Raw genomic sequence first — 24,942 nt, forward strand, 5'->3', positions numbered from 1 at the left:
CATATGACAAACACACCAACAAAGATGAAACTGATACATCCAAACTCACTGTCGAAGAAAACTCAAGCACTTGGGGCACAGGTGGTTTCGACCTCCCCCTTCTTTCTCTCGAGAACCAATAATTCCGTCCGATTCGTAAATTTGATTAAAATTCGTTTTTGTGTCAGTTTCGGCACATTCATCATAATGCCTAACACCACCTTCTAATAAAAAATCGACAGGCGATTTTTTTTATTAGACGGTGGTATTGGGCATTCTTGCAAAATTTGCCATAAAGAAGCAAAAACACTTAATTTAGTCATTAACAAACTGTTCGACTTTACAATCGGTAAGAGAGTAGCCATACAGAATTATTCTGATCAAGTTGACACATTTCCCCAAATTTTCATAAGAGAGAAACCATTTGTTTCTTTTTTTACTTGGAAAAGGGGGTGGTGATGGTTAGGATCAAATTTTTCTATCCTGCCTTTTTATTTTAAGAAAGTTGAGGTCATATTTTCGCCAATTTTGTATTGAACATTAACAAAATAATAGATTCTGCCCTTTTCAAAATTTCATATTGAGCCTTCTCACCTAAGCTACAATGCAACACACTATGCAATATTATTGCACAAGATATATTTCAAGCCAAGTACTTACTAGAACTTTAAATAATTACTTTCACAATCATTATAATTTTTACCGTTTGAATTGAACTAAATTATCTAAGCATGGACATTAATTTGAATCCTTCATTGATTCAGTAAAAATTCAAGGGAAAGTTTCCCAATTTTGGAGGTTTATAATTTTGGGGAGATAACTCGATAACTCAATGGTATGACTTAAAATGTATAACTCGTACCCGTACCAGTAACACATTTTGAATTCAGAGAACCAATCAAACAAGAAATATTAAAAATGTATACATTATTTTCTTGACTAGAAATGAATAGAACCGGACTTTTAGACATTTCACACAATCTTCAGTTCTTAACATGCCATAAAAATGAATATTAAAATTTAAGCAAAACATTATTTTGCTACCGGGAAACGTTGCTACGGGTACGGAGCTGGATATGGATTATACATTTTAGATTTTACCTAACTCCTTCACTTCCGGTTACAAAAAATCTATCGTCATGCCGAGAGACGTAGGTGCATTTTTAGCAGAACAACAAAGAAAAGCGGCTGGAAACTCAGAAGTTGCCACCGAATGGGGACAGCTTGAAGAGCTATATAACAAAAAGTATCTTGTATCCTGTCGTGGTTATACTTATTAAGTAAACCCAGATTATGACCACCCCACTCGCACTGACAGTGATACTGAGACCGACCCACAAACAAGCATTTGACATAGATATCTAATCAATAAATGCAGGGGTCCAAATTAACTTTCAAAAGTGGAAGGTCTTGGACATTTTTGCTGAGTTTCTAATAAATTTAAGAAAATTAAAGTTCTTGGTGAAGTGTCAGTAAATATGCTGGTCTGAGTAGATCTCGTCATTTCACCAAACAGATTACCAAAATTTTATTCCTTAATGAAAGTTGCTGTATGATAGCTCATTTTTCAAAAACAAAATATCAGCAGTCTGTTAATTGATTTGTTTTAAATTTAGGACATGAACTTGTTTCACAGGAGAAGAATTGGTTAGAATTACTTGCCAGTGAGAATTACTCCTTGACCAGTATACTTATTTAACCTAGTCCAGATAAATCATGGTACTTACCAAAATGTTTAACCAGTACCTGTTCCAACTTTTCCCCATACCCAAATATTTGCCAATTTCTTCATTGTTACATGGTATTTGAAGCCATACCTGCCAACCTCTGGAGGGGCAAATGAGGGAGATTTTAATGCATACTGTGACATATATACAATACAGATAAGTTAAACTCGTTGTGTATTCTAGTAAGTTATTCTCTGCCTAGGAGTCCCGTGCAGGTCCAGGTGTCAAAAGAATAGGCCTGCAGCAGCGTCAAGCTTGTTGTTAAAAGGCGACTTAATAGTGCTCAGAACCCTAGCCGGGGGCTAGGGCGCTCTGCCCACAGAGCAACTGGGATGTGTGCCCCAGGTGGTGGATAGAGGTATCCCTGGCGTGTTACATGCTGGAGTTGTCAGGCTTTAATACGGAAAACCTGACCGCAAACCATAGTGGTGCACCGTGTTGGGAAAGATGCCACGTTCCTCACACGTTAAAAACCCTACTGTGGTATTCTCCCGGAGTAGGAACCATAGGGCTCCGCCACAGGAGGCTAAATTGCCCGACCCTACCCGCCTCTCCCTATTTCCAGTGGCAATCAAAATTTGTTGACCCCATTATCCTTGTGTCCCATCCCATTCTTCATTTCATCATCATTTCATGTTCATTTTATCATCCACTTCATGTTCATCGCCTGAATATACATGTAGCTGAAATATTGCTGCTCGGACGTTAAACCCCAACAAACAAACAAACTGCCTAGGAATCAAGCAAAATGTATATAAGGTGTGGCACACGAAGAAAAAAATGCAGAGATTTTATAGCCTTATCCAAGTATTTATACCTTATGATCTCCAGAAATAATCATCAAATGTTTGTAAAGTTTGCCTTTTTAAGATATTGATATGTCAAATTTAGTTGAAATGCACTATGAAAAATGACGGGAAAATTTTCCTGCACATTTTTCTTTTATAAGCTGTCAAAAAATATTTATGTCAATGCTTGCTTCAGGATGAATTTATATAGCTTTTCAGTTGTTTTCTAGATGTATTGAATATATTTTAGGCAAAAAAGACCAAATTGGGAAATATGATGTGCCACCCATTGCCTGATTCTTAAATAGAATGCTACTTAAAGCTTCGATTATGCTCAGCAACAAAGTTTGCAGATAAAGACTCGGCTCTAGTGATTTTACTTTTTAGTGCATTTGAAATTTGTCATGAAGGATGAGGTATTCTTTGAACTTTTCCCAAATTTTCAACTGGTAGATTTTGCATGATTTTCAAATTATGCTCCCAATAGATATATGTGAACTACAAAGGGTTCAATAAGCATCATGAGCCCCTCTATCACTAGCTTAACCCATGGAAATTCTAATTCCAAGGATTTAGGGTGTCTGCAAAGGTATTTTTTTCGTTCTGAACAACTTTTATCATTGGAAGTAGCAGGTCTTGACATATAACATTTTGGTCGTGCCAACATGTTCCCAAGTGAATGAATAAACATTTCATTCTAAAAACAACTCACCTACTTTTTTCCTGAGGCATTTTTTTACATAATTAACATTGATCAGATGGAAAAAACTGAACCTTTTGAATGATTTTGACTTTCCTAAAATCTGGCACAATTCCGAACAATTCGGAAGATTTCAGGTGATAAGGGTGATTTGCAGGACCCAAGCGGGAAATCTGGTCCTTGTGGGAGATAGGGCAACTTTGCGGTAGGTTCCAGATGAATTTGGGAGACTTGGAAGGTATGTTTGAAGCTGAAGTTTTGTTCACATTTACAAAATAATATTATGACTAAGCTGGAATTAATCATTTTTAAATTGCACATATTTGTTATCTGTACAATTTTAATATACATATTTTACATTAGAACACCATAATATCATCCAAATATTCAGGGGTGATTAGTTAAAATCACATAAGACTCTGTTTATGAGACTTTCTTTTTCATTCTGAATAAGATCTTATCCTTTCTTTGCTGATACAGGGATTGATGCTGGGTAGGATAAGGCATTCAAACCCTGACACTTCTTTTTAAACAATATAAAATTGTTCAAAAAATTTCAGGATGTCTTATGGTGAAGTTTTAATGTCTTTCGAAAACAGAAAAGCGGTCAAACAATAACTATTACAAAAATGTACATCATTTTTGTGACTTAGAATGATTTAAAACAGACTTTTGCATATCTCATGAAATTTTCAGAACTTTACATTCCATAACCATGTATTATTTGGATAAAGGGAAAAATTGACATGGGTATGGGTTACACATTTCTCTGTGTACCAATAATCATGACATTTGCAGAGGCATTTTTATAATCTGATTTTTCAACAAAGCAAAATAAAAATTAGCCTTCCAAGACAGCATGATTATTTGGACTAGGTTTAACCCCATTCCAATGTCAACTTGTTAAGCATTGGATAAAATTCAAAAGCATCAATTGATTGACATGTTTTGTTTCCATACACGTAGCATGGACATTCATCTTAAATGTCAAAGAAAATTATCTAAAAAGTAAATGCTGACCTTGTGATTATTGTTTTGGTATAACCTTGTTCCAGTGTGAAGGAGAATTTCTTGGTCATGTGTGCATTTAATAAATTTGACTTTATTTAGGAATTCCTCTTGCATAGCTGGCCCTTAATCTGTTCTGTTTATATTATAATAGATTTGAAATCAATATTAAAATATGTATTTGATTTTTGACTGCATACTACGGTTTCAAGGATGTAAAGTAAATCACAATGGTTAACTTACATGTGTAAAAAGAATATTTCTGTTCACCATTTATGGAATGTTGAGCTGAATTAAATATGTTAGTATACACCTCTAGGCTTGACCTAATAGTAGAATAGTACTTTTTCTCATTATTTCATGTTGGCCTTTCATGTACCCTACACAGGTAAATACTTCCAGACACTGTGATTGGACAAATTGTACTGATACCCAAATTTTTTTTTTATTAATTCCAGACTCTTAACATTATTACAGTTTAAAAAAATTGCATTATATTTTTTGAAAACCATTTTATATAAATATTGTTATTTTTTAAAATTTATGTGCCATTCACAGACAAAGGGGTAACTTTGACCCTAAGCATCATCAGCTTAAAATACCATAGAAACAAGACTGTTATGCTATGACTTTGCTCACAGTTTTAGTTAGGAAAATGAAGATAACTGGAAAAATGTCCAATGACTTTCGATTTTCTTTAATTTATTAGAAACTCTGAAAAATGTCCAAGACCTTCCACTGTTGAAAGTTAATTTGGACCTCTACATTTAAAAGGTGTGAATTTGTCAACTTTCACTATTGTCGCTATGCGAAGTAAATAGTACCTTCCACCTATACTTGGTAACACATGATGGACATGGTCACTTTCCAAATATTCATTCCAAAAAAAAATCAGAATTTGTGATTGCGCCGAAATGAGGTATGAACTGGAAAGAGGAGAAAGGAGTATATGATTAAAGGTTAAGGGGTTCACTCATAGTTCTAGTTAATTTAAACATAAATATGATACCTATTTTCCATTATTCATTTATAATAATTTCGTTAGTGGTTTGTTCAGTGCATAGTAAGTTAGTCAAGTTTTTTATACAGGAACATTTCATTCCAGGAAATAAAAAAAAAATAGATATTATTTTGTAAGAAGGAGTTTGTTATTCTATGTGAATGACTAGAGTGTAGCATGTATTTTCTTTGCAGATTATGGCATCAGCTGACTTTGCGCCTTCTCAAGTTTGTAAAGCATCCTTCATTTTCAAAGGGGGATGGGCTGGTTAAGGTAAAGCATTATTTTTTTATTTATTAGCTAATTAGAAAACCCATTTCCCAAATTTAATAATCAAATTCTACTAAGATAAATATAGAATTTGCTTTTTTTAAATGGTTGTGCCAGTTGTGTTTGTATAAGATGATCTATGCCAAGAAGTATACATACATTAAGAACATTCCATGATTTACACAAGAGTCTTTGGTTTAAATAAACTGGAATATAGAAAGTTGATTTTATGATTTGACTGAATAACTGGTAATTTGTTTATTTTATTTTTTTTTTAGCACAAACACTTATATTGTACGTGTGTTCTATACAAGTTCTTTTTGATTATTACAGTTGTATGAACATTTCATAGCAGATTTTGAGCACAGGTAAGACTTCCTTTTACTTGCTGTGTCATGTGAGTATAGTAATACCAGTCAATGCTGTGAAACTCTAAATTGCCTTTATGCCACATGTGTAGTGAGAAATTTGGGTTGCTGCAGGATAAATGATGTACATTAAGTCTGAGCAGATTTTTGGTAATTACCTTCTTATCAAATACTCATAGTACTGTATTTTGATATGGAGAACAAACATACTTTAATCTTTTTTGGGGTAACGGCATTTTATAGTCTTTAATGATATTTTTGTACTAGACTATTGGTACTATTTATAGAGATTTTATTTTCTGTTACCTATGAAATGTTCTTTTTGTATACTTACATGTATAATTTCACACTATCAGTTTACACCGTGTTTCAAGTGCGTCCAAATTTTACCAGTAGTTGTGATGAAGTAATTGAAGATCTATCAAAAATATTATTGTGATTGTTTTTGTTTTGTTTTGCACTAAATGTACATGAAATAAAAAAAAATGGAATCAAACCAATGTGTCAACTTTTGGAACTTAATTTGACATGCCATAAAATCTCTTATTGACAGTGAAGTCTCTGGGAACAGAATTTCACTAAAATATATTGTAATTTTTCTGAGTATATGTACATAAACTTACCACTTTCCCATTCATGATAAGTGTTTTGTAGAATTTCAGATGAAAGAAGATTAAGCATGTTATATTAGAACACAAGTTCTGAATTTTCTGTTTAATTAATATTTTCTATTTCTTTTAGAATAAGCCCTCTGGCTCTGGCTGAGTTGGGAGTTTGTGTTAGCAGACAAATATTAGGTATTTTTGGCATTTTTTTTGTATATAAAAAAGATATTATGATGTTATAATGAATATTTATATGGTATTTGTAAAAAGTCAAACCACAAAAACAAGAATTTGAAGTGAACTTTAGTGTGAATATACACAAAATGCAAGTAAAAAATACAAACTGTATTAAAGAAGTTCATTCACATTTAATACATGAGCAGCACAAGTGTCTTGCAACTCTAACGAAATAAGCCAATTGATATGAAGGCAAGCTGAACAATGGTGTACTGAGCCATTGTTGGACTGGATGAAAGTCTGTAGCTATTTCAGTTCGCAGTTGTTTTAAGGTTACTTCTGACTAATAGCATCTTATTAAAATAATTTGTGCCGTAACTCATATTGATTGAATGCACTGCTTTACATGGGATCTTTATCCTAATAATTAAAATGAAGAACAAAACTGTGAAGAGAATACTGAAGCTCTCCTTTGGGATGTAAATATTTCAGACCGTGCTAATATCAGGCTTCAAATGGTACGAACAACAATAGTAAATGTCATATTATATTCACTGGCTACATGCACCTTGTAGTATATTTTCTGTTAATTTTTAAAAGTTATCTTTTCTTTGTTTTAGATCCTAAAGCTGGCATTGACTTTTTAGAAAAGTTGAAAGAGAAGGTATGTTTACTTTATAAAAGATAAAAAAATGAAGAAAGAAAACTTTCGTTCGGAAATTACATATTTTTTTACTGGTTTTTTCCTCATTAGAGAAAATGTCTTTTTGTCTGTGCTTTTAATACGAAACAAGTCAATCTAATATTTTTTTTTCACTTGAAAGTTGTTATTATGAGTTACAGCTGTTAAACTCTGGGTACATGCCAGATATTTTTCTTTTGTAGTGTATGAGTGGGAGAGAAATAGATCAGAGAAATTAATTATTCTAATATGACATGCTTCAAAGCGCTTTAGACCGCAGTCATGGTAAAAAAAGTGATAAACACATAACCAACATTTCATGAACACATGAAGAATTTAGTCCTCTTAGAATTTAAATAAATCACATGAACTCTATTTTATCATTGTTTTACCATGGCTGGCCTGTAGTATTAAAACATTGATAAAATGGAGTTTCTATGATTTATTTTTTAACTATATGGTGTGTATCAAGGCATGGAAATGGTAAATAATGCAGGTCATTAACTGAAATATTTAGAAAATGTCCAACAGTTATTTGCTTAATTTTAGATGTTTATAAAACCTAATTATTGGTCTTTTGCTCTTTATAATCAAAGGAATTAAATATATTGTCTGTAATATCTGTAGTATTGTCTTGGAAATAAATAGAGTTTTACTGGTGTCAGTTACTTGATGCACAGTCACCTGGGAACATATAGTTCACAGATCCAGGGGACTTATTATTACATAATTCCAGATTTTTTGCATGTATATATTAGTTGTTAATTCAGTAATAATTTAAAGCGTTCTTCTATTTTCACACTATTAACCTCTTCATAATTTTATGTCCCTTAAAGTCCAAAATGTGCACAGTAAAACTGCATGGTCAATTTGATGTGGACAAAAATATCATGTTATTGACACAGTCCAATTTTCAATTGCAATGCAATTTCTAATTGACCTTTCAGTTCTTTGTTTTTCAATTGTTATAAGAGATGCCATTAGCATGGTTTTTTATTTCAAAGCTACTTCTACATAGTTTTGATCAAGTGAAAATATATCTGTAAATTTGGCTTCTGTTAAAATGTTAGGAAACTGATCTTCTGACTTTATTGGCTTTAAAAACTGCCAGAGAAAGTGAATTGTTTTTCTTTTTTTGTTTGGGATTTAATCAATGCATATAATCTATTGATAACAATGACAGGTACAAACAAAACAACTTAGTCTTCTAAAGGCAAACAAAATTAACTGACCCACCTTCCCTAGCCTTGGTATGTGTAATGATAAGTGACAAGGACTCATAAAATAAATGACAGAATAACAGTTTCTTCTCCAGCATTTGAAACCTACTTACTATTATTAACCATGTTGTCAGGTGAAGGCCAGTGAAGAAGCCAAAGTACTATGTATGACAACCAGTGGTTTGATATGTCTAAAGACCAAGGATATGGAGAAAACAAAGGTATATTATTAGACTATTAAGGAGAAACTGACTGTACTGTATCTATGCCCTTTACATGAACTACAAATAGATTGTATACATGAAGGTGTAATTTTCAGATGCTGTTTGCCTGTAGATATTTAACTACAATAAAATCTTTCAAATTGAGTTTTGGTTCTTGAACTGTTTCTTGATTAAGGAATCTTGTAAACCTTGGCTTGTTGGTTTGCCTTAGTGCATTTATTAAAACAATAACCCTTTAAAACTATTATGTAGAAAGTTACTGCTAAAAGCCTGAAATCTAGAGTCAGTGTAGTTTGTAATCACAGCAGTCTGTATATTTCTAATAAATAGATTTGGAAGTTTTGGCATATTTTTTCTGGGCATTCATAATAACACTAAAATATTTTCTTTTTTACAAAAATGTTCTCTTAGACTATACCTCAGAAGTTGGTGTCACATGTGAATATGAGATAGAAATACAAATTTTTGCCATAGTTGTTTAAATTATTTAGTATGACCAGCCCAGTTGTTTTTTTAAATGACATCTACTGGTACCCAAAATTTGAATTATTGAAAGTTGGTGACATTGTTATTGTTTATATTGTCAAATCTGCAGTGATACTGGTACCATTTGTTATTCTGCAGATTTGCAGGAAGTTAATACATATTTGTCAGCAGTGTATCACTTTTTAAAAAAGTTGGCTAAATTAAAAAGAGATTTTTATGTAAGGAATGATAAATTCTTGTTAATTTCTGGTAGGCATATAAACTGTCAGTACTGATGATTTTGTTTTACTAAAAGGGTAAATCTCAGTACAAATGACAAGAAAGACAACTCTGTTTGAGAAGGATTGAACAATCAATAATGTGTTGAACTAAGGTGGACTACAGAATCATGGAGTATATTTTCCCAGTGCCATATTATTGATTTTCTAAAGCTTATATTTCATCACAATCTAATTTTTTTTACCATGTTGAAATTTTAATCCTTCACTCAATTTCCAATTTTAGTATTCTTATTGGTGTGATATTTGGTGAAACTGTTTGCAGATTTACTGATAGTTTTCACATGAAGATGTGCATTTCACCAATTCAAAACGGAGGTTATTCAAATTAAGTAGCACTCAACCTAAGGATCATGCAAAATGTGATTCATGGGTAAAAAGCCTACATATTTTTATTTTTGATATTTTGTTTGAAATGTCATAGTATACAGAAATTAACATGTGGTTTTTCATATAACCTATGCTCTTAGGAGATAAAAAATATATAGAATGCACTGTAGATTTCCAAATTAAGGGAGATTATTCCGTAAATAACGCTCAAACACAATAGAACCTACTGGATTTTTAATGTTGATTATCTTCTAAGAGCAGGCTGATTTGAATGAATAATTACACATTTCATAGTATAGACCCATAAAACAACCTAATTACAAAAATAAAAATATGTAGCCTTTTTTGGGGTGTATCACATTTTTCAGATTTTGCATGATTCTTACAAAGACAGCTACTTATAATGTAAGATTGATTGACTTGCTTTTGATTTGGAATTGACTTAAGTGTAAGTGTTATTAAAGAATCAGGCAAGATGGGAAAAATCAGGAACATGCATGTCAAAACCCACTGATCTAACAATAAAATATCGCTTTAGGATGCTTTCTCTATTTGAAAAGACCAATATTTGATCTCTGCATCATTGGATTTGCTCAAAATTTTTCAATAGAATCTTAGAAAAATGAGGTTTTTGACAGAGTTATCTGCCCTTGAACTTGTCTGTTTTCCTTGATTTTGATGGTGCAAATAGTCAAATTACAACTGTCAAAATGATGGGTTTTTAGCTCACCTGGCTGAAAAGTCATGTGAGCTATTGCCATCACTATGTGTCTGTCCTCTGATGTCGTCATATGAATACTTTTTCAAACATCTCCTCTGAAACTACTCAAGAGATTGTAATCTAACTTTCATGAATGTTCTTTGAATATTTTTAACAATCTTTGTGTGGGGATTTTTGATGTGGCAAAAATATGGCCGCCTTTACTAAAAATAGACCATAGGGGTTGAATTGTAGAATTATGCAAATAATTCAAAAACAGTTGGGTTAAGCTAAAATCTGGTAGGTGATAAAATTATTCAGCATTATGGGATGGACATATGCTGAAATTTTCAGAAAGACCTGTTGATGAATGAATAAGTTATGGATCCTGAAATCAATTTTTTTTGCCAAATTTTGCATTTCCAAATATGAATATCTTCTACTCTAAAACTACTGAATGGACTGAAATAAAACTTTGCATGAATGTTATGTAGAACTAAATATGTATGTGAGGATTTCTGATCTTGAAAAAAAATATCGCCACTGTTACTAAAAAAAGACCATAGGGGTCAAATTTCAGAATTATGCAAATAACTCAAAAAGTTTGGTTTAGATAAAATCTGGTGGTGTAAAATTGTTCAGCATGATGGGATGGGCCAATGCCGAAATTTTCAGAAAGATCCATTGACAAAGAAATGAGATCCTGAAATGGATTTTTTCCCTGAATTTTAGATTCCGAACTTCTAAAATCTTCTCCTCTGAAACTATTGGATATATTAGAACAAAACTTCGCATGAATATTATGTAGAATATGTTAAGCAATCTATGTGTGTGGATTTTTGATCTTGTGAAAAAAACATTGCCACTGCTTCTAAAAATAGACCATAGGGGTCAAATTGAAGAATTATGCAAATAACTCAAAAACAGCTGTGATTAGCTAAAATCTTGCAGGGATTAAAATTGTTCAGAATGATGGAATTACCTACAGGTACGTGAATGCCAAAATTTTCAGATAGATCTGTTGACAAATTATCAACTTTGAGATCTGTTGAGTTATCGGTCCTGAAATTTATTTTTTTTTAATCTTCTCTTAGACAACTTGTGGGATGGATTGTAATCAAACATTGCATGACTGTTTGTTTAGATATCCTTAAAATTTTTTATTTGTCAAAAACATTGCCACCACTAATAAAAATTGATGACTTGTTGAAATAACTTGATAACCAAAGGGTTTAACCTAATTTTCTAGGTGGGGATTGATTAGCATGGTGAGACCAACCTATGCTGAAATTTTCATAAAAATCTGTTGCTCAGTGTTGGAATTATTGCCCTTGAAGTGAAAAAATGACAAAAAGAGATTTATTTTTTAATATGAAAACCATAGATGACTAAGATGCTCTGTATTGATTAAATGATTCGTGTGTCAATAATATGGTAAGATCAAGAGTCCAGTTTTTGACCAGGTGAGCAATTCAGGCTCTCTAGAGCCTCCACTTTCATACCATGTTTCACCAACTGTCAGATTCTTACATGGACTGACACTTAAATAGCAGTCTTAATAGAAATCGAACAGGAGGTGATTCATGTAGGTCAAAAACCCACAGAATTAACTTACAGAGGCCACAGAACCAGACTACAGATTATACATTGTTTCTCGTCAATACTTGTTGTATTATCAGTACTAGACATATGGAAACCTAATGATTTACACACCACAAATTTTCATTTATATTTACCTAAAGGCTCTAGTAGAGGAATGTTCAGGGGTCTTAGAAACATTTGATGGAGTTACTACAGTACACAGTAGATTTTATGAGTTGTCTAGTAATTACCACAAATTGATGGGTAATCATGCTGAATACTACAAAGAAGCTCTACGATACCTTGGATGTATGTCACTAGAAGATATAACAGGTACGATATTTTTTATTGTCTAGATCATGTTATTTTGATTGCCTGTTAAATAAAGGGTGCATATACACAGTGTGGTTTAAAAAGTATTGATTTAGGATCCTGATTTATTATTTCTGTAAAATGTTCACAAAAAATCTTAAAATTGTCTCATGTTTTGATTAAGGGACTTGGGATAATATTGTCATTTCCTATTATGTAATGAACAATCCCAGCTCAATCAGTTGATTGTATATTGGAATAACCTTGTCTGTCCATTCAAGTTTTGTCGCAATTATCTGGTCTCCCAATGAATGGATTGTTTTCAAATTTGATGTGTGGCTTTATATAGATGTGGCATATTTCGTTAGCTATTTTGGATTCTGCCTGATGTCCACTTCTGTTAAAAGTAGGTGGTATACCTAGCACATTTAAAAAAAATTGACTTGATTTTATAACCAGTGATAAAAGCAAAAACATTAGATATATTTGTTAAATTATGTTATTTGGTAAAATTATAAAACTATTTAATGAAGCAAAATCTCACTTCATATTGTACATTTCAGCTACAGAACAAGTAGAAAGAGCATTTAATCTAGGATTAGCAGCTGTTCTAGGAGAAGGTGTATACAACTTTGGAGAGCTGGTATGACACATACTCATGTCTGTAAAACTTAGTTAATACATGACATATAAAGAGTATTTTGTTGTTTGTTTGCTTTGTTAGGTAGCCATGATGAAAAGCAATCTTTGTGACACATTACACATTTCATCATAATGAATAATTCTTACACTCAGAGTACAGAGTAAAATCAAACTGGAACATTCATTCATCAGTCTTGACATTTCGTATTAGACCATAATTTTAATCATAAGATTCTTTATACTTATAGGCGTTTTTGATTGGTTAAGAACGACTTTGCTAGAAAGTTCATACTCACATGAACTTCTTCAGATCGTTCATTCATCCATGATTGCCGGTCAGATAGAAATCACCAATATGGTGGCCGTGTGGTTCCAAAGAGTGTGGCAACAAACCAAATGGCATAATATAGCCATAAGAATAGTTAATTACATTCACATTGATTTTACCGCTACATGAACTACAAAAAATAGATGTTTAATCCCATAATAGGTGGACAAAACCATTCTGAAAATTTTAATGAAAATCATAACTGCTCAAATGGCAGAACTTGTTGGCTAAATCAAGAATGATGCATAAAAAGGATTGTTGCAATGCAGACTGTTACATTATTCTTTGACTATTTTCATTTGTAGCTAGCCCATCCCATCCTCGAATCTCTAAAGACCACAGATAAAGGCTGGCTAGTAGACCTTCTATATGCCTTCAACAGTGGTAATATACCAAGATTTGAAGAACTAAAGAGAAGTTGGTCTACACAGGTAAAAGTCTTATCAGTTATATTAAGTATTTATTCATTAAAGTTATTTTAAGGCTTTGATATAATGTCTTTCATTCGCTTTGAGACTGTCATTGATTTAAAAACATCAGTCATCTTTAAATGATACCACATTTTTAACATGATATGTTTGAAATCCAGGCCTTTTAAAAAAAATATTTGAAAATCCCTGACATTTTCTATATAACTTAGACCAAAGATTAATATCACCCATTACTATCACATGTTTAATGATATCTCAGAACATCTTTAAGTTTTCCTAAGTTTTTTAGTAATATCTTTGTAATTTCTTGGTTTTATATGTTTTGCTGATTAATTGTTTCATATTTTTTAAGAAATAAAATATTATTATGAAAGTTTTTGTTGATTTAGTACCAATTTCATTGTTTTTTGTCTAGTAGTCAAACCACATGGTCTCAGAGTAATTTTGTATGTTTTGTTATTGAGTAATTGTTTTTTTTTTTATAGCCAATGTAGTGAAACGAAAAAATGTATTACTAAAGGAATATCAGTTTTACATGTTTTATTGTGTTATCCTTGGGAGAAAACATTTTATACTGGGACATTTTTTTTTATACTTCAGCTTGATTTAGCAGCAAATGAAATTCCAATGAGACAAAAAATATCACTGCTGTGCTTAATGGAGGTACTGTAAACTTATTTTTTTAGGATTCTGTCTTTTTTGATGCATTCACAGGTATTTATTGTTGTAGTTTCACTATTGCTTATGAGATATGGTTTTTGTGGGTATTAACAACTACTGTGTTTGTCCTTCCATCTGTCCATTTACCTTATGCAATTCTTCCATAACCTTTCCATGAATGTTTGTGTTGTTTGAATTTCGTAACTTGCTTTGAAAATCCTGATGTTCAAATATACTGACATATTTGCTTTTTTTCACACTTGTAATTCAGAAGTGTTTTATAAACAAAAACTTACTTCATATTGTTTTAGTAGCAATTTTTGAGGAAGTTGCCAATTTGTGTTGTTTCAGATGACCTTTAAAAGACCTGCTAATGATAGACAGCTAACATTTAAGGAGATTGCAATGGAGACCAAGTTACCAGTTAACGATGTAAGTCATCTTTTGTTTGATCAGTATTTAGTTTCAACAGATGAGTGTATAACAAAGTAGAATTTAAAAAAAAAAATATTTTAGTGTCTTTTATTGGAGTTTCAAAGGTTTTAAACCTCTGCAAGTGATGCACAAAGGTTCTAATTCTGATTAGAATAATGCTCTTATGATATATCATGACTTATTTTATATTACTGTGAAACATTTATGGTCATTAAATGGTATAGAGCTGTTGTTGTAGACAGTAGGTACTTGGTTTTCATGCCATATTATATCAGTTGATGAATTTTGAAGAATTTAACAACTTGAAATATGTGGCTGCTTGACATTCAACATCTGCCATGGAGAAATTTTAGCAATTGTTCATCTATGATGTCACCAGTTGTTACGGGAGAACAACGTAAGAAATGTTATAAAGTCAATTTCTACTATGTATGTATTCCAGAAAATGATACACAACCACACAACAACGTCGAATTTTTCATACTACATCGTCCCATGATGTGATATTGCAAATATCTAGTTGTCCAAGAAGGAGATAAATAACCATATCATAGAGAATAAGGAATAACACAATTACCTGACAACTTGGTGGACACTCATTGCAACAAATTATGCAAGAAGTTGCTTTGATACACAACTGCACTCATTTATAAATTTTACAACAGAATATACTTTTAGGGAGAATGTTGAAGGAGAAGAAATAAATTGAGATGTTTGTATTGTATACAGGCATTTCAAAGGTTTCTGTTCATAATTCATTAAAATTATGAAAATATTGACAATTTTGTGTGTTTGTGTGCATCCTAAATTTTGACTTGGGAAGAACCTTAATCTGTGAATATTTTATTTGCAAGAAGGCACATTTTTCAGGTTGTACTGGGAGTGATGGTCTTATTAAATTATTTGATGTGCACAATAAATAAATGACACGGATTTCCTTTTGTTTTGTAGGTTGAATTGTTAGTAATGAAAGCACTTAGTTTAGGGCTAGTAAAAGGGTTCATAGATGAGATTGATCAGAAGGTCTCCCTGACATGGGTCCAGCCAAGAGTTCTAGATCTACAACAGGTATATATTGTCTATTCTAAGGGTGTGGGGGTTTCTGCAACCTCCTTGTCTGTCTTTTTTTGAAATCACTTATAGTCACATATTACACAGCTTTTTTCAGGCAGAATATTTTTTTAATTTCAAGATTGTACCCTCATATTTCAAAATGAGGAAAGTTGGAGACATTTATGACATTTATTTTCTTAATTGGTAAATATTCTTTAGTAATCATAAAATGTAAATGGTAAACATTAATTACTTATACTAATCTTCCAAAATGGTGAACCCTGCCCTGATATTGGTGGTGGTCAAACTGTAGAACAAACACTCTCACATTAGTAGAACTATTTTTATAAGCAATTTTAATTGCTTTGATTTCAATGAACAGAAATAAATAAAAAGAAACTTCAGACATACATTTGTGGGTGTTATTTCTAGTGCCTGTGTAGGTTTGCTGAATCAGAAACCTTTGAAAGATATCAACAGGGAGGCCTAAAATTTGTGTTTACTGCATATTTATTACATTCCCATCCATTTTACTTGATGTATGTCCAGCGTCCATCTGTCCATCTGTCGTAAACATGTCAAACTGTAACTTGAGAACAAATTATCTAAATTTCTTTGAACTTTGAAATAGTTTTTTCTTATGTTGGTCAAATGGTCTGTATATTTTTGGGGGGAAATTGTATTTAAAGTTTTCGAGTTACAGAACTTTTCAACTTAAAGAGGGGGATGTTTTTTTCTGAATGTCACGTCATATCTCAAAAATGATTGAAGATTATTGCTTTAAACTTTACACACTTGATAGTTATATTAATCTTAAGGTCTGTATACTTTTTGTTGAGGATTGAATATTTTATTTTCAAGTTATGGTTTTTTTTTTGTAAAAAAGGGGGATGTTTTTACACGTTGCATTGTACCTCATGAACTATTTTGGATTATTGCATAAAACTTTATATACTTGAGATCTGTTTACTTGTGATGATTTTTCATTATATTTTTGAGTTACTGAATTTTTTATTTTGTAAAGGGGTGTTCTTTTTTTTCACATTTTATGAAGGGAATTCAGGAGGTGCATTAATCCTTAAAAAATGTGTATGGGTGGTAGGGTCACAAAAAACTGCCTTTAAACCCTCCCATACATTTATTGATGGAATAGCCCATAGAAAGAACCAATATGGGGAAATTATTTTGGAGAAATATTATACCATGAACACTGAAACATGTTGTAACAATTTTTGTTTCTATCTTCGACTTTCTGTTTTATGGAACTTTGATTGTTTTGACATGCATAATTTGGGTTGCAAAAATCTTAGTTCTCGTAATCAGAATTATTATTCAATTGGTTATCATATAAAACATGTTGTTAGCAATTTTTGTAGGTCTCTTATATGAACTTCCTGTTGAGCGGGAATAAGGAATGAGTCAGGATATACTTCGCATGACATCCTATACCACCGTTATATTCCATAAACATTTATTGTGTTTTTTCACAAGACAATGGGCTTATCAGGGGCTTGTTGTGCAGCTGTTTATTTTCCTTTTTCAAATGGATTTTTCATTTAAACATGATGCTAGCTCACATTCTTAGTATTTTAAAAACACCAGAAAGGTCAATCCTGGAGTAATATATAACTTTTCGTAATTTTAAGACTTACAAGACAGAATCCATGTTACTGCATGTTATTCTTTTCATTATCAGAGTTGAATCCAGTTTTAGACCTCACTATAACATGATAATACAACCTCAGGGCTATAATGGAAGATTCTGATTTACATAGAATAGGAAAATGAACAGATATGGTGAAACACAACAAATGCACTATCTAATAACCTTTATAAAAATAGTAAATATTTACAGAGATCACCAAAAGGTCTACAATAAGTGTAAACATATCTTCAATTAAGTTCTGAAAGGCCCCGACAACAAAAGTAATTGTATCCATGGTAATGATGACACTTCATAGAAGTGTTTTTCAAACTACAGGGAAATGCTTGACATGCATTAAGTATCAAAATTTAGCATTTGTTAAAAAGCTAAATGGTTACTTTTGTGTTTCAGATTTCAACAATGCAGAAAAGATTGGAACAGTGGTGTACTGATGTGTTAACAATGGAAAAACTTGTTGAGCTGAAAGCTCATGATATTCTCACATAGTGGAAAACAAAACTCATAAATGACTCATTGTAGTGTTGTCATACATGTATGTGTTTGTTATATTTTCATTAAATCTAGTTGTAATATGAATTTTCTTTCTTAATACAGTGATTTGATTTGATTTATTCCATTTCGTCCATGGGTGGACATAGGGCGACTACAGTTTCTCTCCATTCGCTTCGGTTTTGGGCGATGGTGTTACAATTCTTCCACGTTAGTCCTACTCTCTTCAGTTCAGAGTTCAAACCCCTCCTCCAGGTGTTCTTTGGTCTTCCTCTTTTTCTTTGCCCTTGGGGATTCCAATCTAAAGCTTGCTTTGTAGTGTTTTTATTGTTCTTCCTTAAAGTATGACCAATCCATTTCCATTTTCGGGTTTGAATGGTGTTTTCTATTGGTTGTTGTTTTGTTCTTTGCCAGAGTTTCTTGTTTGTTATTTTTTCTGGCCATCTGATATTCAGTATATTTCTTAGGCACTTGTTAACAAAGACTTGTATAGATTTCATGGTGTTTTCTGTTTCTCTCCAGGTCTCGCAACCATATAACAGGACAGACTTAACATTGCTGTTGAAAATTTTGATCTTAGTAGTCGTTCTCAGTGTTCTACTTTTCCATACTGGCTTTAGAATGGAAAAAGCCTGTAATGCTTTCATTCTTCTGGCTTGTACATCTTCGTCAGTGCCTCCAGTTGTACTCATGACACTTCCAAGGTACGTAAATTTATCTACATTCTCTATCTGTTGGTTATTTACCAATATTGGATCCATCTGGTTTTGTTGGATTCTCATGGCTTTGGTTTTGGCTGTGTTGATATACAATCCTGTTCTTTTAGCTGTTTCTTCGAGATGGTTGACCTGGTGTTGGGAATCTTGAAGACGATGCGATAGTGTGCATATGTCGTCTGCAAATTCGAGGTCTTCTAGACGAGATGTTAGTGTCCATTGTATACCATGAGGGTCGTTGTAAGCTGTTGTTGCTATCCAGTCGATGACTATGAAAAAGAGAAGGGGAGAGAGAATGCATCCTTGCCTTACGCCAGTTGTTACAGGGAAAGGATCCGTCAATGTACCAGCATGTATGACCTGACAAGAGAATTCTTCATACAGTAACTTAATCATGGAAATAATCTTAGGAGGAATCCCATAGTGTCCTAGAATGTTCCACAAGACCTGATGATCTATGCTGTCAAATGCTTTCTGGAAGTCAATAAAGTTTAGATATAGGGATGACTGCCATTCGATCGTTTGCTCAATAATTATTCTGAGTGTTGCAATCTGGTCGACACATGATCGTTCTTGTCTAAATCCAGCTTGTTCATCTCTCAGCTTGCTATCAATCTCTTCTTTCATTCTTTGTAAGATTATACTGCATAGGATTTTACTAGGAATGGACAAAAGAGTTACTCCTCTCCAGTTGTTGCAATTGGATTTGTCCCCCTTTTTAGGTAGTTTTACCAAGAGTCCCTTTTGCCAGTCTTTTGGAATTTTTTTCTTTTTCCCATATCTGGTTTAATAGCCCAAGAAGATATTGAATGGTAGTGTCATTCATGGACTTGAGGGCTTCTGGTGGTATGCCATCGATTCCCGCTGCTTTCCCATTCTTAAGATGTTTTAGGGCTTTTCTTACTTCATTTTCGGTAATTTTGTCAGTCTCTATGTTAAGTGTTGGACCTTCTTCAAGTATTGGTGGATTTGTTGGTGGTGGTCTGTTCAATACCTTACTAAAGTGTTCTTTCCATCTGTCAAGCTGATCTTCTAGCTTTGTGAGGGTATTGTTGTTTTTATCTTTGACTGGTAAATTTTCATTTTGAGAGATCTTTTCACTGAGTTGTCTTGTGATGTTATACAATGTTTTGATGTCTCCTTTTAAGCAGGCGTTTTCAGCTTCTACTGCTAACTTTTCAGCATGGTTTCTTTTATCTCTTTTACAGCTTTTCTTCACTTCTCTGTCTTTTGCGCTGTAAAGGTCTTGCAGGTTTTTCTTTTGCTGTCTGGTTTTGGCACTCATCAACTTTTCTTTTATTTCCCTTCTTTCAGATATTGTATCCCATGTTTGATCTGACATCCATTTCTTTCTTTTCACTTGAATGAAACCAACTGTTTCTTCGCATGCTTCCAGAATGGCTGTCTTTGTTGAGTTCCAGATGTCATCAATATCATTTTTCATTTCTTCGTTGTCAAGATCTAATAAAGTACTAAATCTGTTCCTGAGTGTAATTTGGAAGTTTTCTTTCACTTTCTGATCTTTAAACTTCAACATTAAACTTCCTTTTTGTAGTCTCTCTTTTCTTTGTTGTTAAAAGCTTGAGTTTAATTTTTCCAATTACAAGGTGGTGATCTGATGCTGCGTCTGCTCCACGTTTTGTTCGTACATTTTGTAATGAAGATCTCCATCGACGGCTTATTGTTATGTGGTCTATTTGGTTTTCAGTGTCTCCAGATGGTGAAATCCAGGTGGTTTTATGACAAGATTTATGTGGAAACCAAGTACCACCAATTACTAGACTGTTTATAGCGCAAAAGTCAGCAAACATCTCTCCGTTCTCATTCATTTGCCCTATTCCATGTGGTCCTATCTCCCTTTCTCTACCTCCTCTGTCATCACCTACTTTGGCATTCAGATCTCCTAAGATGATAAGGATGTCTCTTTTAGGAATGGCATCAACAACTGATTGTAATAAGTTGTAGAAGTCATTTTTATCATCTTCGTCTGCGGTGTTTGTTGGTGCATACACCTGTATAAATGTTGTTTTCTGGAATCGAGTGTCAAATCTAGCTGATATCACTCTTGCAGATATTGGATTCCACTCCAAAAGCGATTTCTTGGCTTTCTTTGTAAGCATGAATCCCACGCCTTTGTCATGTATGTCGTCTTCATTTGGATTTCCTGAGAATATGACCGTATGACCTAAAGATAGTGTTGTCATTCCAGCTGTATTCCATCTTACTTCGCTGAGTCCTAGAATTTCGATATTGTATCTATCCATTTCGTTCGCAATTTGCAAGCTTTTGCCACTTTGATACATTGTTCTAACATTCCAAGTGCCTATGGTTGTTGGTTGTTTTGGTGAGAACAACTTCATCAGCTTTCGCGTCATTTGCTGTCCTCGATGTTTGGTTTGGTCCTCTTTCTCTAGTCGTTGACGAGTCCGAGGAATGACTTTTACTGTAATCGTTTCTGTAACCATTTGTATCCACTAGTGGGGGGTTGGCCCTCTAGCTTCAGCTTTATTTTAATGTGGTGGTCAGCAAGTCCCTCACATGCTTTTGTATCAGAGTCAGCTCTCCTAGATAGGTTCCCTACCATGGGTGACGACTCCTTTCTAGCCGGGTTTTACATCAGAGTTTCCTCTCCTAGACAGGTTCCCTTTCAAAGGTTTGATCCCAGTCTGACCATCGTTTTCTGTCTGGGTTGTCTCCCGTAGCCTTTGACTCAACAGTCCATCACAAGGCAGCGATCTATTTAACCCATAGGTGGGGCAAGGTTGGTGAGAGCCAGGGCGTGTTCCACGCGCCGGTGGGCCTGCACTCTACACCTCTAGGGTCCTTGTTACTCCGAGATCCCCTTCATGTTAGCCTTGAGTACTAGACCCAAGTTACCGTGTGTTACCTCGGGGAGGCAAATTGAAGGAGTCTTGGTAGTGTAGAGGCTATGTACTGGCAGAGGAAGGCTTCTGCTTACGCTGCTCCCCTTTTCGTCTACACGTAGACTAGTCAGCGTCAGTAGCGATCTAGAGACGGTTGATCACTACTGCACTAGACGCATATCACTACCCTGTGGTTATTAAGCCACCAACACACAATAATACAGTAACCATCCGCAAACAGCAGAAAAAAACTCTTTTGTTTAGTCTGCAACTTTTAAAAAATTCCACCTTTTATCATATGCTTCTTACTTCAGTTTTGAAATATTGCAATTTGTATGACACACTACAAGATTACATACACCATTGTTGAAACTTTGTAGACTCAGTGTGTATGAATATTACATGCACAGTTTCTCTAATTTAGGGTTGATTTGAATATTTACATTTTTGTACTAGAACTTCCAGCTTGAGATCAACATATCATAGCACATCTATTTTTATATTAAAGTAAATATGCAATAATGACATATTCTGGTATCTCTGGGTCATGGCTGTTATGTGCAATGTCCTTATATAGTAAAAATTCTCATCCTATTGGATATCCGGTAAAATTAAACGAAGTTTTTATACCCCAACCTCAACAAAGTTTGGGGTTGTGGTATATAGAAATTATGTTGTCTGTTTTTCCACTTTCTTATTAGTGCCATTTTTTATGAAAAAAAGAAGGGATTGATTATGATTATTATACCTCCACTGAATGAGGGATGGTATACTGGAATTATACCTCCACTGAATGAGGGATGGTATACTGGAATTATCCACTGAATGAGGGATGGTATACTGGAATTATCTTGTTCATCCATCGGTGCTTCTGATTTCTGTTGCAATTATCTCAGCTCCCACCAGATTGATTGATTTCAAATTTGGTGTGTGGTTTTATATGATGGGTTGTATATTGTAAGTGATTTTGGTTGCTGTCAGGTATCAACTTCCTGTTTTGTGGGAAATATGGCATGATAGAGACAATTTTAGTCACAAATATCTCAGACCTATTGGATGGATTGATGAAGGTAAACGAAATAGGGAAAAACAAGTATTCTGACAGTATTGCTGATGTAATACAGTGTCCCCTTTCAGCCTTTGAACTCATTGCCTTTATGAGATTTTTTTTTACATATGTGAACTAACAATGGATGGTGTTATTTTTTAACAATCAAGAGAAAATAACTCTTGAACAGCAAGAGCAAATTCCATCAAAATCAAACCTGAGCTTCATTTTACATTAGATAATAACATTTTTGCATTACAGAAAGCTGCAAAAAGACATTCTCTTTCTATCACCTGGAAAGTTGAAAAAAACTTCGTTATTATGAATTAAAGGGCAAATAACTCTAGAATGACAGCAGCAATTTGCATCAAAATGATGAAACATAAAATTTTATGTAATTTTCTATGTCAAAGGGCCATAAGTTCCATATAAACCATTTTGCCGCAATAATATTTAAATTTAATTTGTAACTTGTCATGATAAGACTAGATAACAAATATGAAATCAATTGGATGAGGCATTACAAAGAAAAGTGGAAAACAAAATTTTATGAAATTTTCCATGTCCAAGGGACACAACTTCTGTAAAAATCATTCAACAGTAACATCATTCGAACTTAACTTGTAACTTGTCATGATAAGACTATATACCAAATATGAAATCAATTGGATGAGGCATTACAAAAAAAAGTCCAGAAAACATAAAATTTCATGAAATTTTCTATGTCCAAGGGCCATAACTTCGTAAAAATCATTCAACCGTAAGGTCATTCAAACTTAACTTGTAACTTGTCAAGATAAGACTATATCCCAAATATGAAATCAATTGGATGAAGCATTACAAAAAAGTCTGAAAAACATAAAATTTCATTAAATTTTCTATCTCCAAGGGCCATAACTTCTGAAAAAAAATCGTTCAACCATAATGTCATACAAACTTAACTTGTAACTTGTCATGAAAAAACTATATACAAAATATGAAATCAATTGGATGAAGCATTACAAAAAAAAGTCCAGAAAACATAAAATTTCATGAAATTTTCTATGTCCAAGGGCCATAACTTCTGTAAAAATCGTTCAACTGTAATGTCATTTGAACTTAACTTGTCATGATAAGACTATATACCAAATATGAAATCAATTGGATGAGGCATTACAAAAAAAAGTCCAGAAAACCAAGTGTGACTGATGGACTGACAGACTGACGGAGTGCAAACCTAAGTCCTCTACGGCATTAGCCGAAAGGGGACAAAAAACATGACAAGGTGAACAAATAGGTTCTCATGGTGCAGAATATACACCATAACGATCCACAATTTCATAATGAAAACTATAACACTTTTGTACTAATGATTAATCTTGTAGCAATATGACCTTGTTCCAGAAACCTAGCATGGTACAAAAAATTAATCTGAATTAATGTTAAGATTGTTTAGAGACATCCATATAGTGGAAAACTGAGACAAAATTATCTGGCTTATCAGTGTTCCTTCATTTGAATAAGATTGGCTATCCAGTCAGTCTCATATAAATGAAGGAATTGGCCTGCAAATAATTTAACACAATTAGATCCTATTGAAACGCTCACCGTCGACTGAAAAACACATTCATCATATACGTGTTGATAAATTGAAGAACCTTAGTAGGTATATTGGTTTGCTTATATATAAATGTATAATTATATATATATATATATATATAAATGTCGGTCAAAAAATGGATGCATTATCCAGGCAACCAACTTTTTTACATAGCCCCACAACCAAACAAGAGGCTCCCCGGGGCCTGAATCACTCACCTGGTTAAACTTTGTCTTTCAAGGGCAATAAATTTAACAAGGATTTGTCCAACAATTTTGACTCGAGAAAACTTTGGTATGACTATCATAAGGATCATTTCAGCGATAGAAAGTTTCTATCTATAATAATTATCAAGATATTGGCTGAAAACTGTTTAAAAAAACCTGTCATTTTTCATCATTCAAGAGCAATAACTCTTACAAGGAGTCACCTGGCAACTTTGATCCCTGATGAATTTTGAAGGCGTAATAATAAGGGTCATTTCAGCTATAGAAATAATTTTGCTAAACCTAACAGTTTTTGAGATATATGCGAAAAACTACAGTCTGACCCCTCGTTCTATTTTTTTCAACAGATTCAAAATCCCCGTATCAGTT

General features: G+C 33.2%; 2 protein-coding genes across 2 annotated transcripts; one reads left to right on the forward strand and one right to left on the reverse strand.

Moving 5' to 3' along the window:
• Positions 1–1,086: 1,086 nt before the first annotated feature.
• LOC148615035 (26S proteasome non-ATPase regulatory subunit 13-like) lies at positions 1,087–18,226 on the forward strand. Its single transcript, XM_088589639.1, has 13 exons — positions 1,087–1,225; positions 5,397–5,475; positions 5,806–5,840; positions 6,582–6,637; positions 7,243–7,286; positions 8,659–8,745; positions 12,285–12,456; positions 12,999–13,078; positions 13,711–13,836; positions 14,437–14,499; positions 14,848–14,928; positions 15,883–15,999; positions 18,041–18,226. The coding sequence occupies exons 1-13, from the start codon at positions 1,119–1,121 to the stop codon at positions 18,134–18,136; spliced, it is 1,143 nt and encodes a 380-aa protein (XP_088445765.1). The 5' UTR covers positions 1,087–1,118; the 3' UTR covers positions 18,137–18,226.
• A 2,152-nt stretch (positions 18,227–20,378) lies between these two features.
• On the reverse strand, positions 20,379–21,320 carry LOC148615036 (protein CFDP2-like). The gene has a single exon (XM_088590484.1). The coding sequence runs from the start codon at positions 21,318–21,320 to the stop codon at positions 20,379–20,381; it is 942 nt and encodes a 313-aa protein (XP_088446610.1).
• Positions 21,321–24,942: the final 3,622 nt, after the last annotated feature.

This window comes from Perna viridis, chromosome 6, assembly GCF_037379345.1.
Source record: "Perna viridis isolate PV_CMFRI_1.1 ecotype Kerala chromosome 6, ASM3737934v1, whole genome shotgun sequence".
Lineage (NCBI taxonomy): Eukaryota > Metazoa > Mollusca > Bivalvia > Mytilida > Mytilidae > Perna > Perna viridis.

Coding starts and splice junctions, on each gene's coding strand:
- LOC148615035 (XM_088589639.1), top strand. CDS start 1,119: ATGCCGAGAGACGTAGGTGCATTTTTAGCAGAACAACAAAGAAAAGCG. Junction 1,226..5,396: donor GAAGAGCTATATAACAAAAA/GTATCTTGTATC, acceptor TTTTCTTTGCAG/ATTATGGCATCAGCTGACTT. Junction 13,837..14,436: donor AGAGAAGTTGGTCTACACAG/GTAAAAGTCTTA, acceptor TTTATACTTCAG/CTTGATTTAGCAGCAAATGA.
- LOC148615036 (XM_088590484.1), bottom strand. CDS start 21,320: ATGGTTACAGAAACGATTACAGTAAAAGTCATTCCTCGGACTCGTCAA.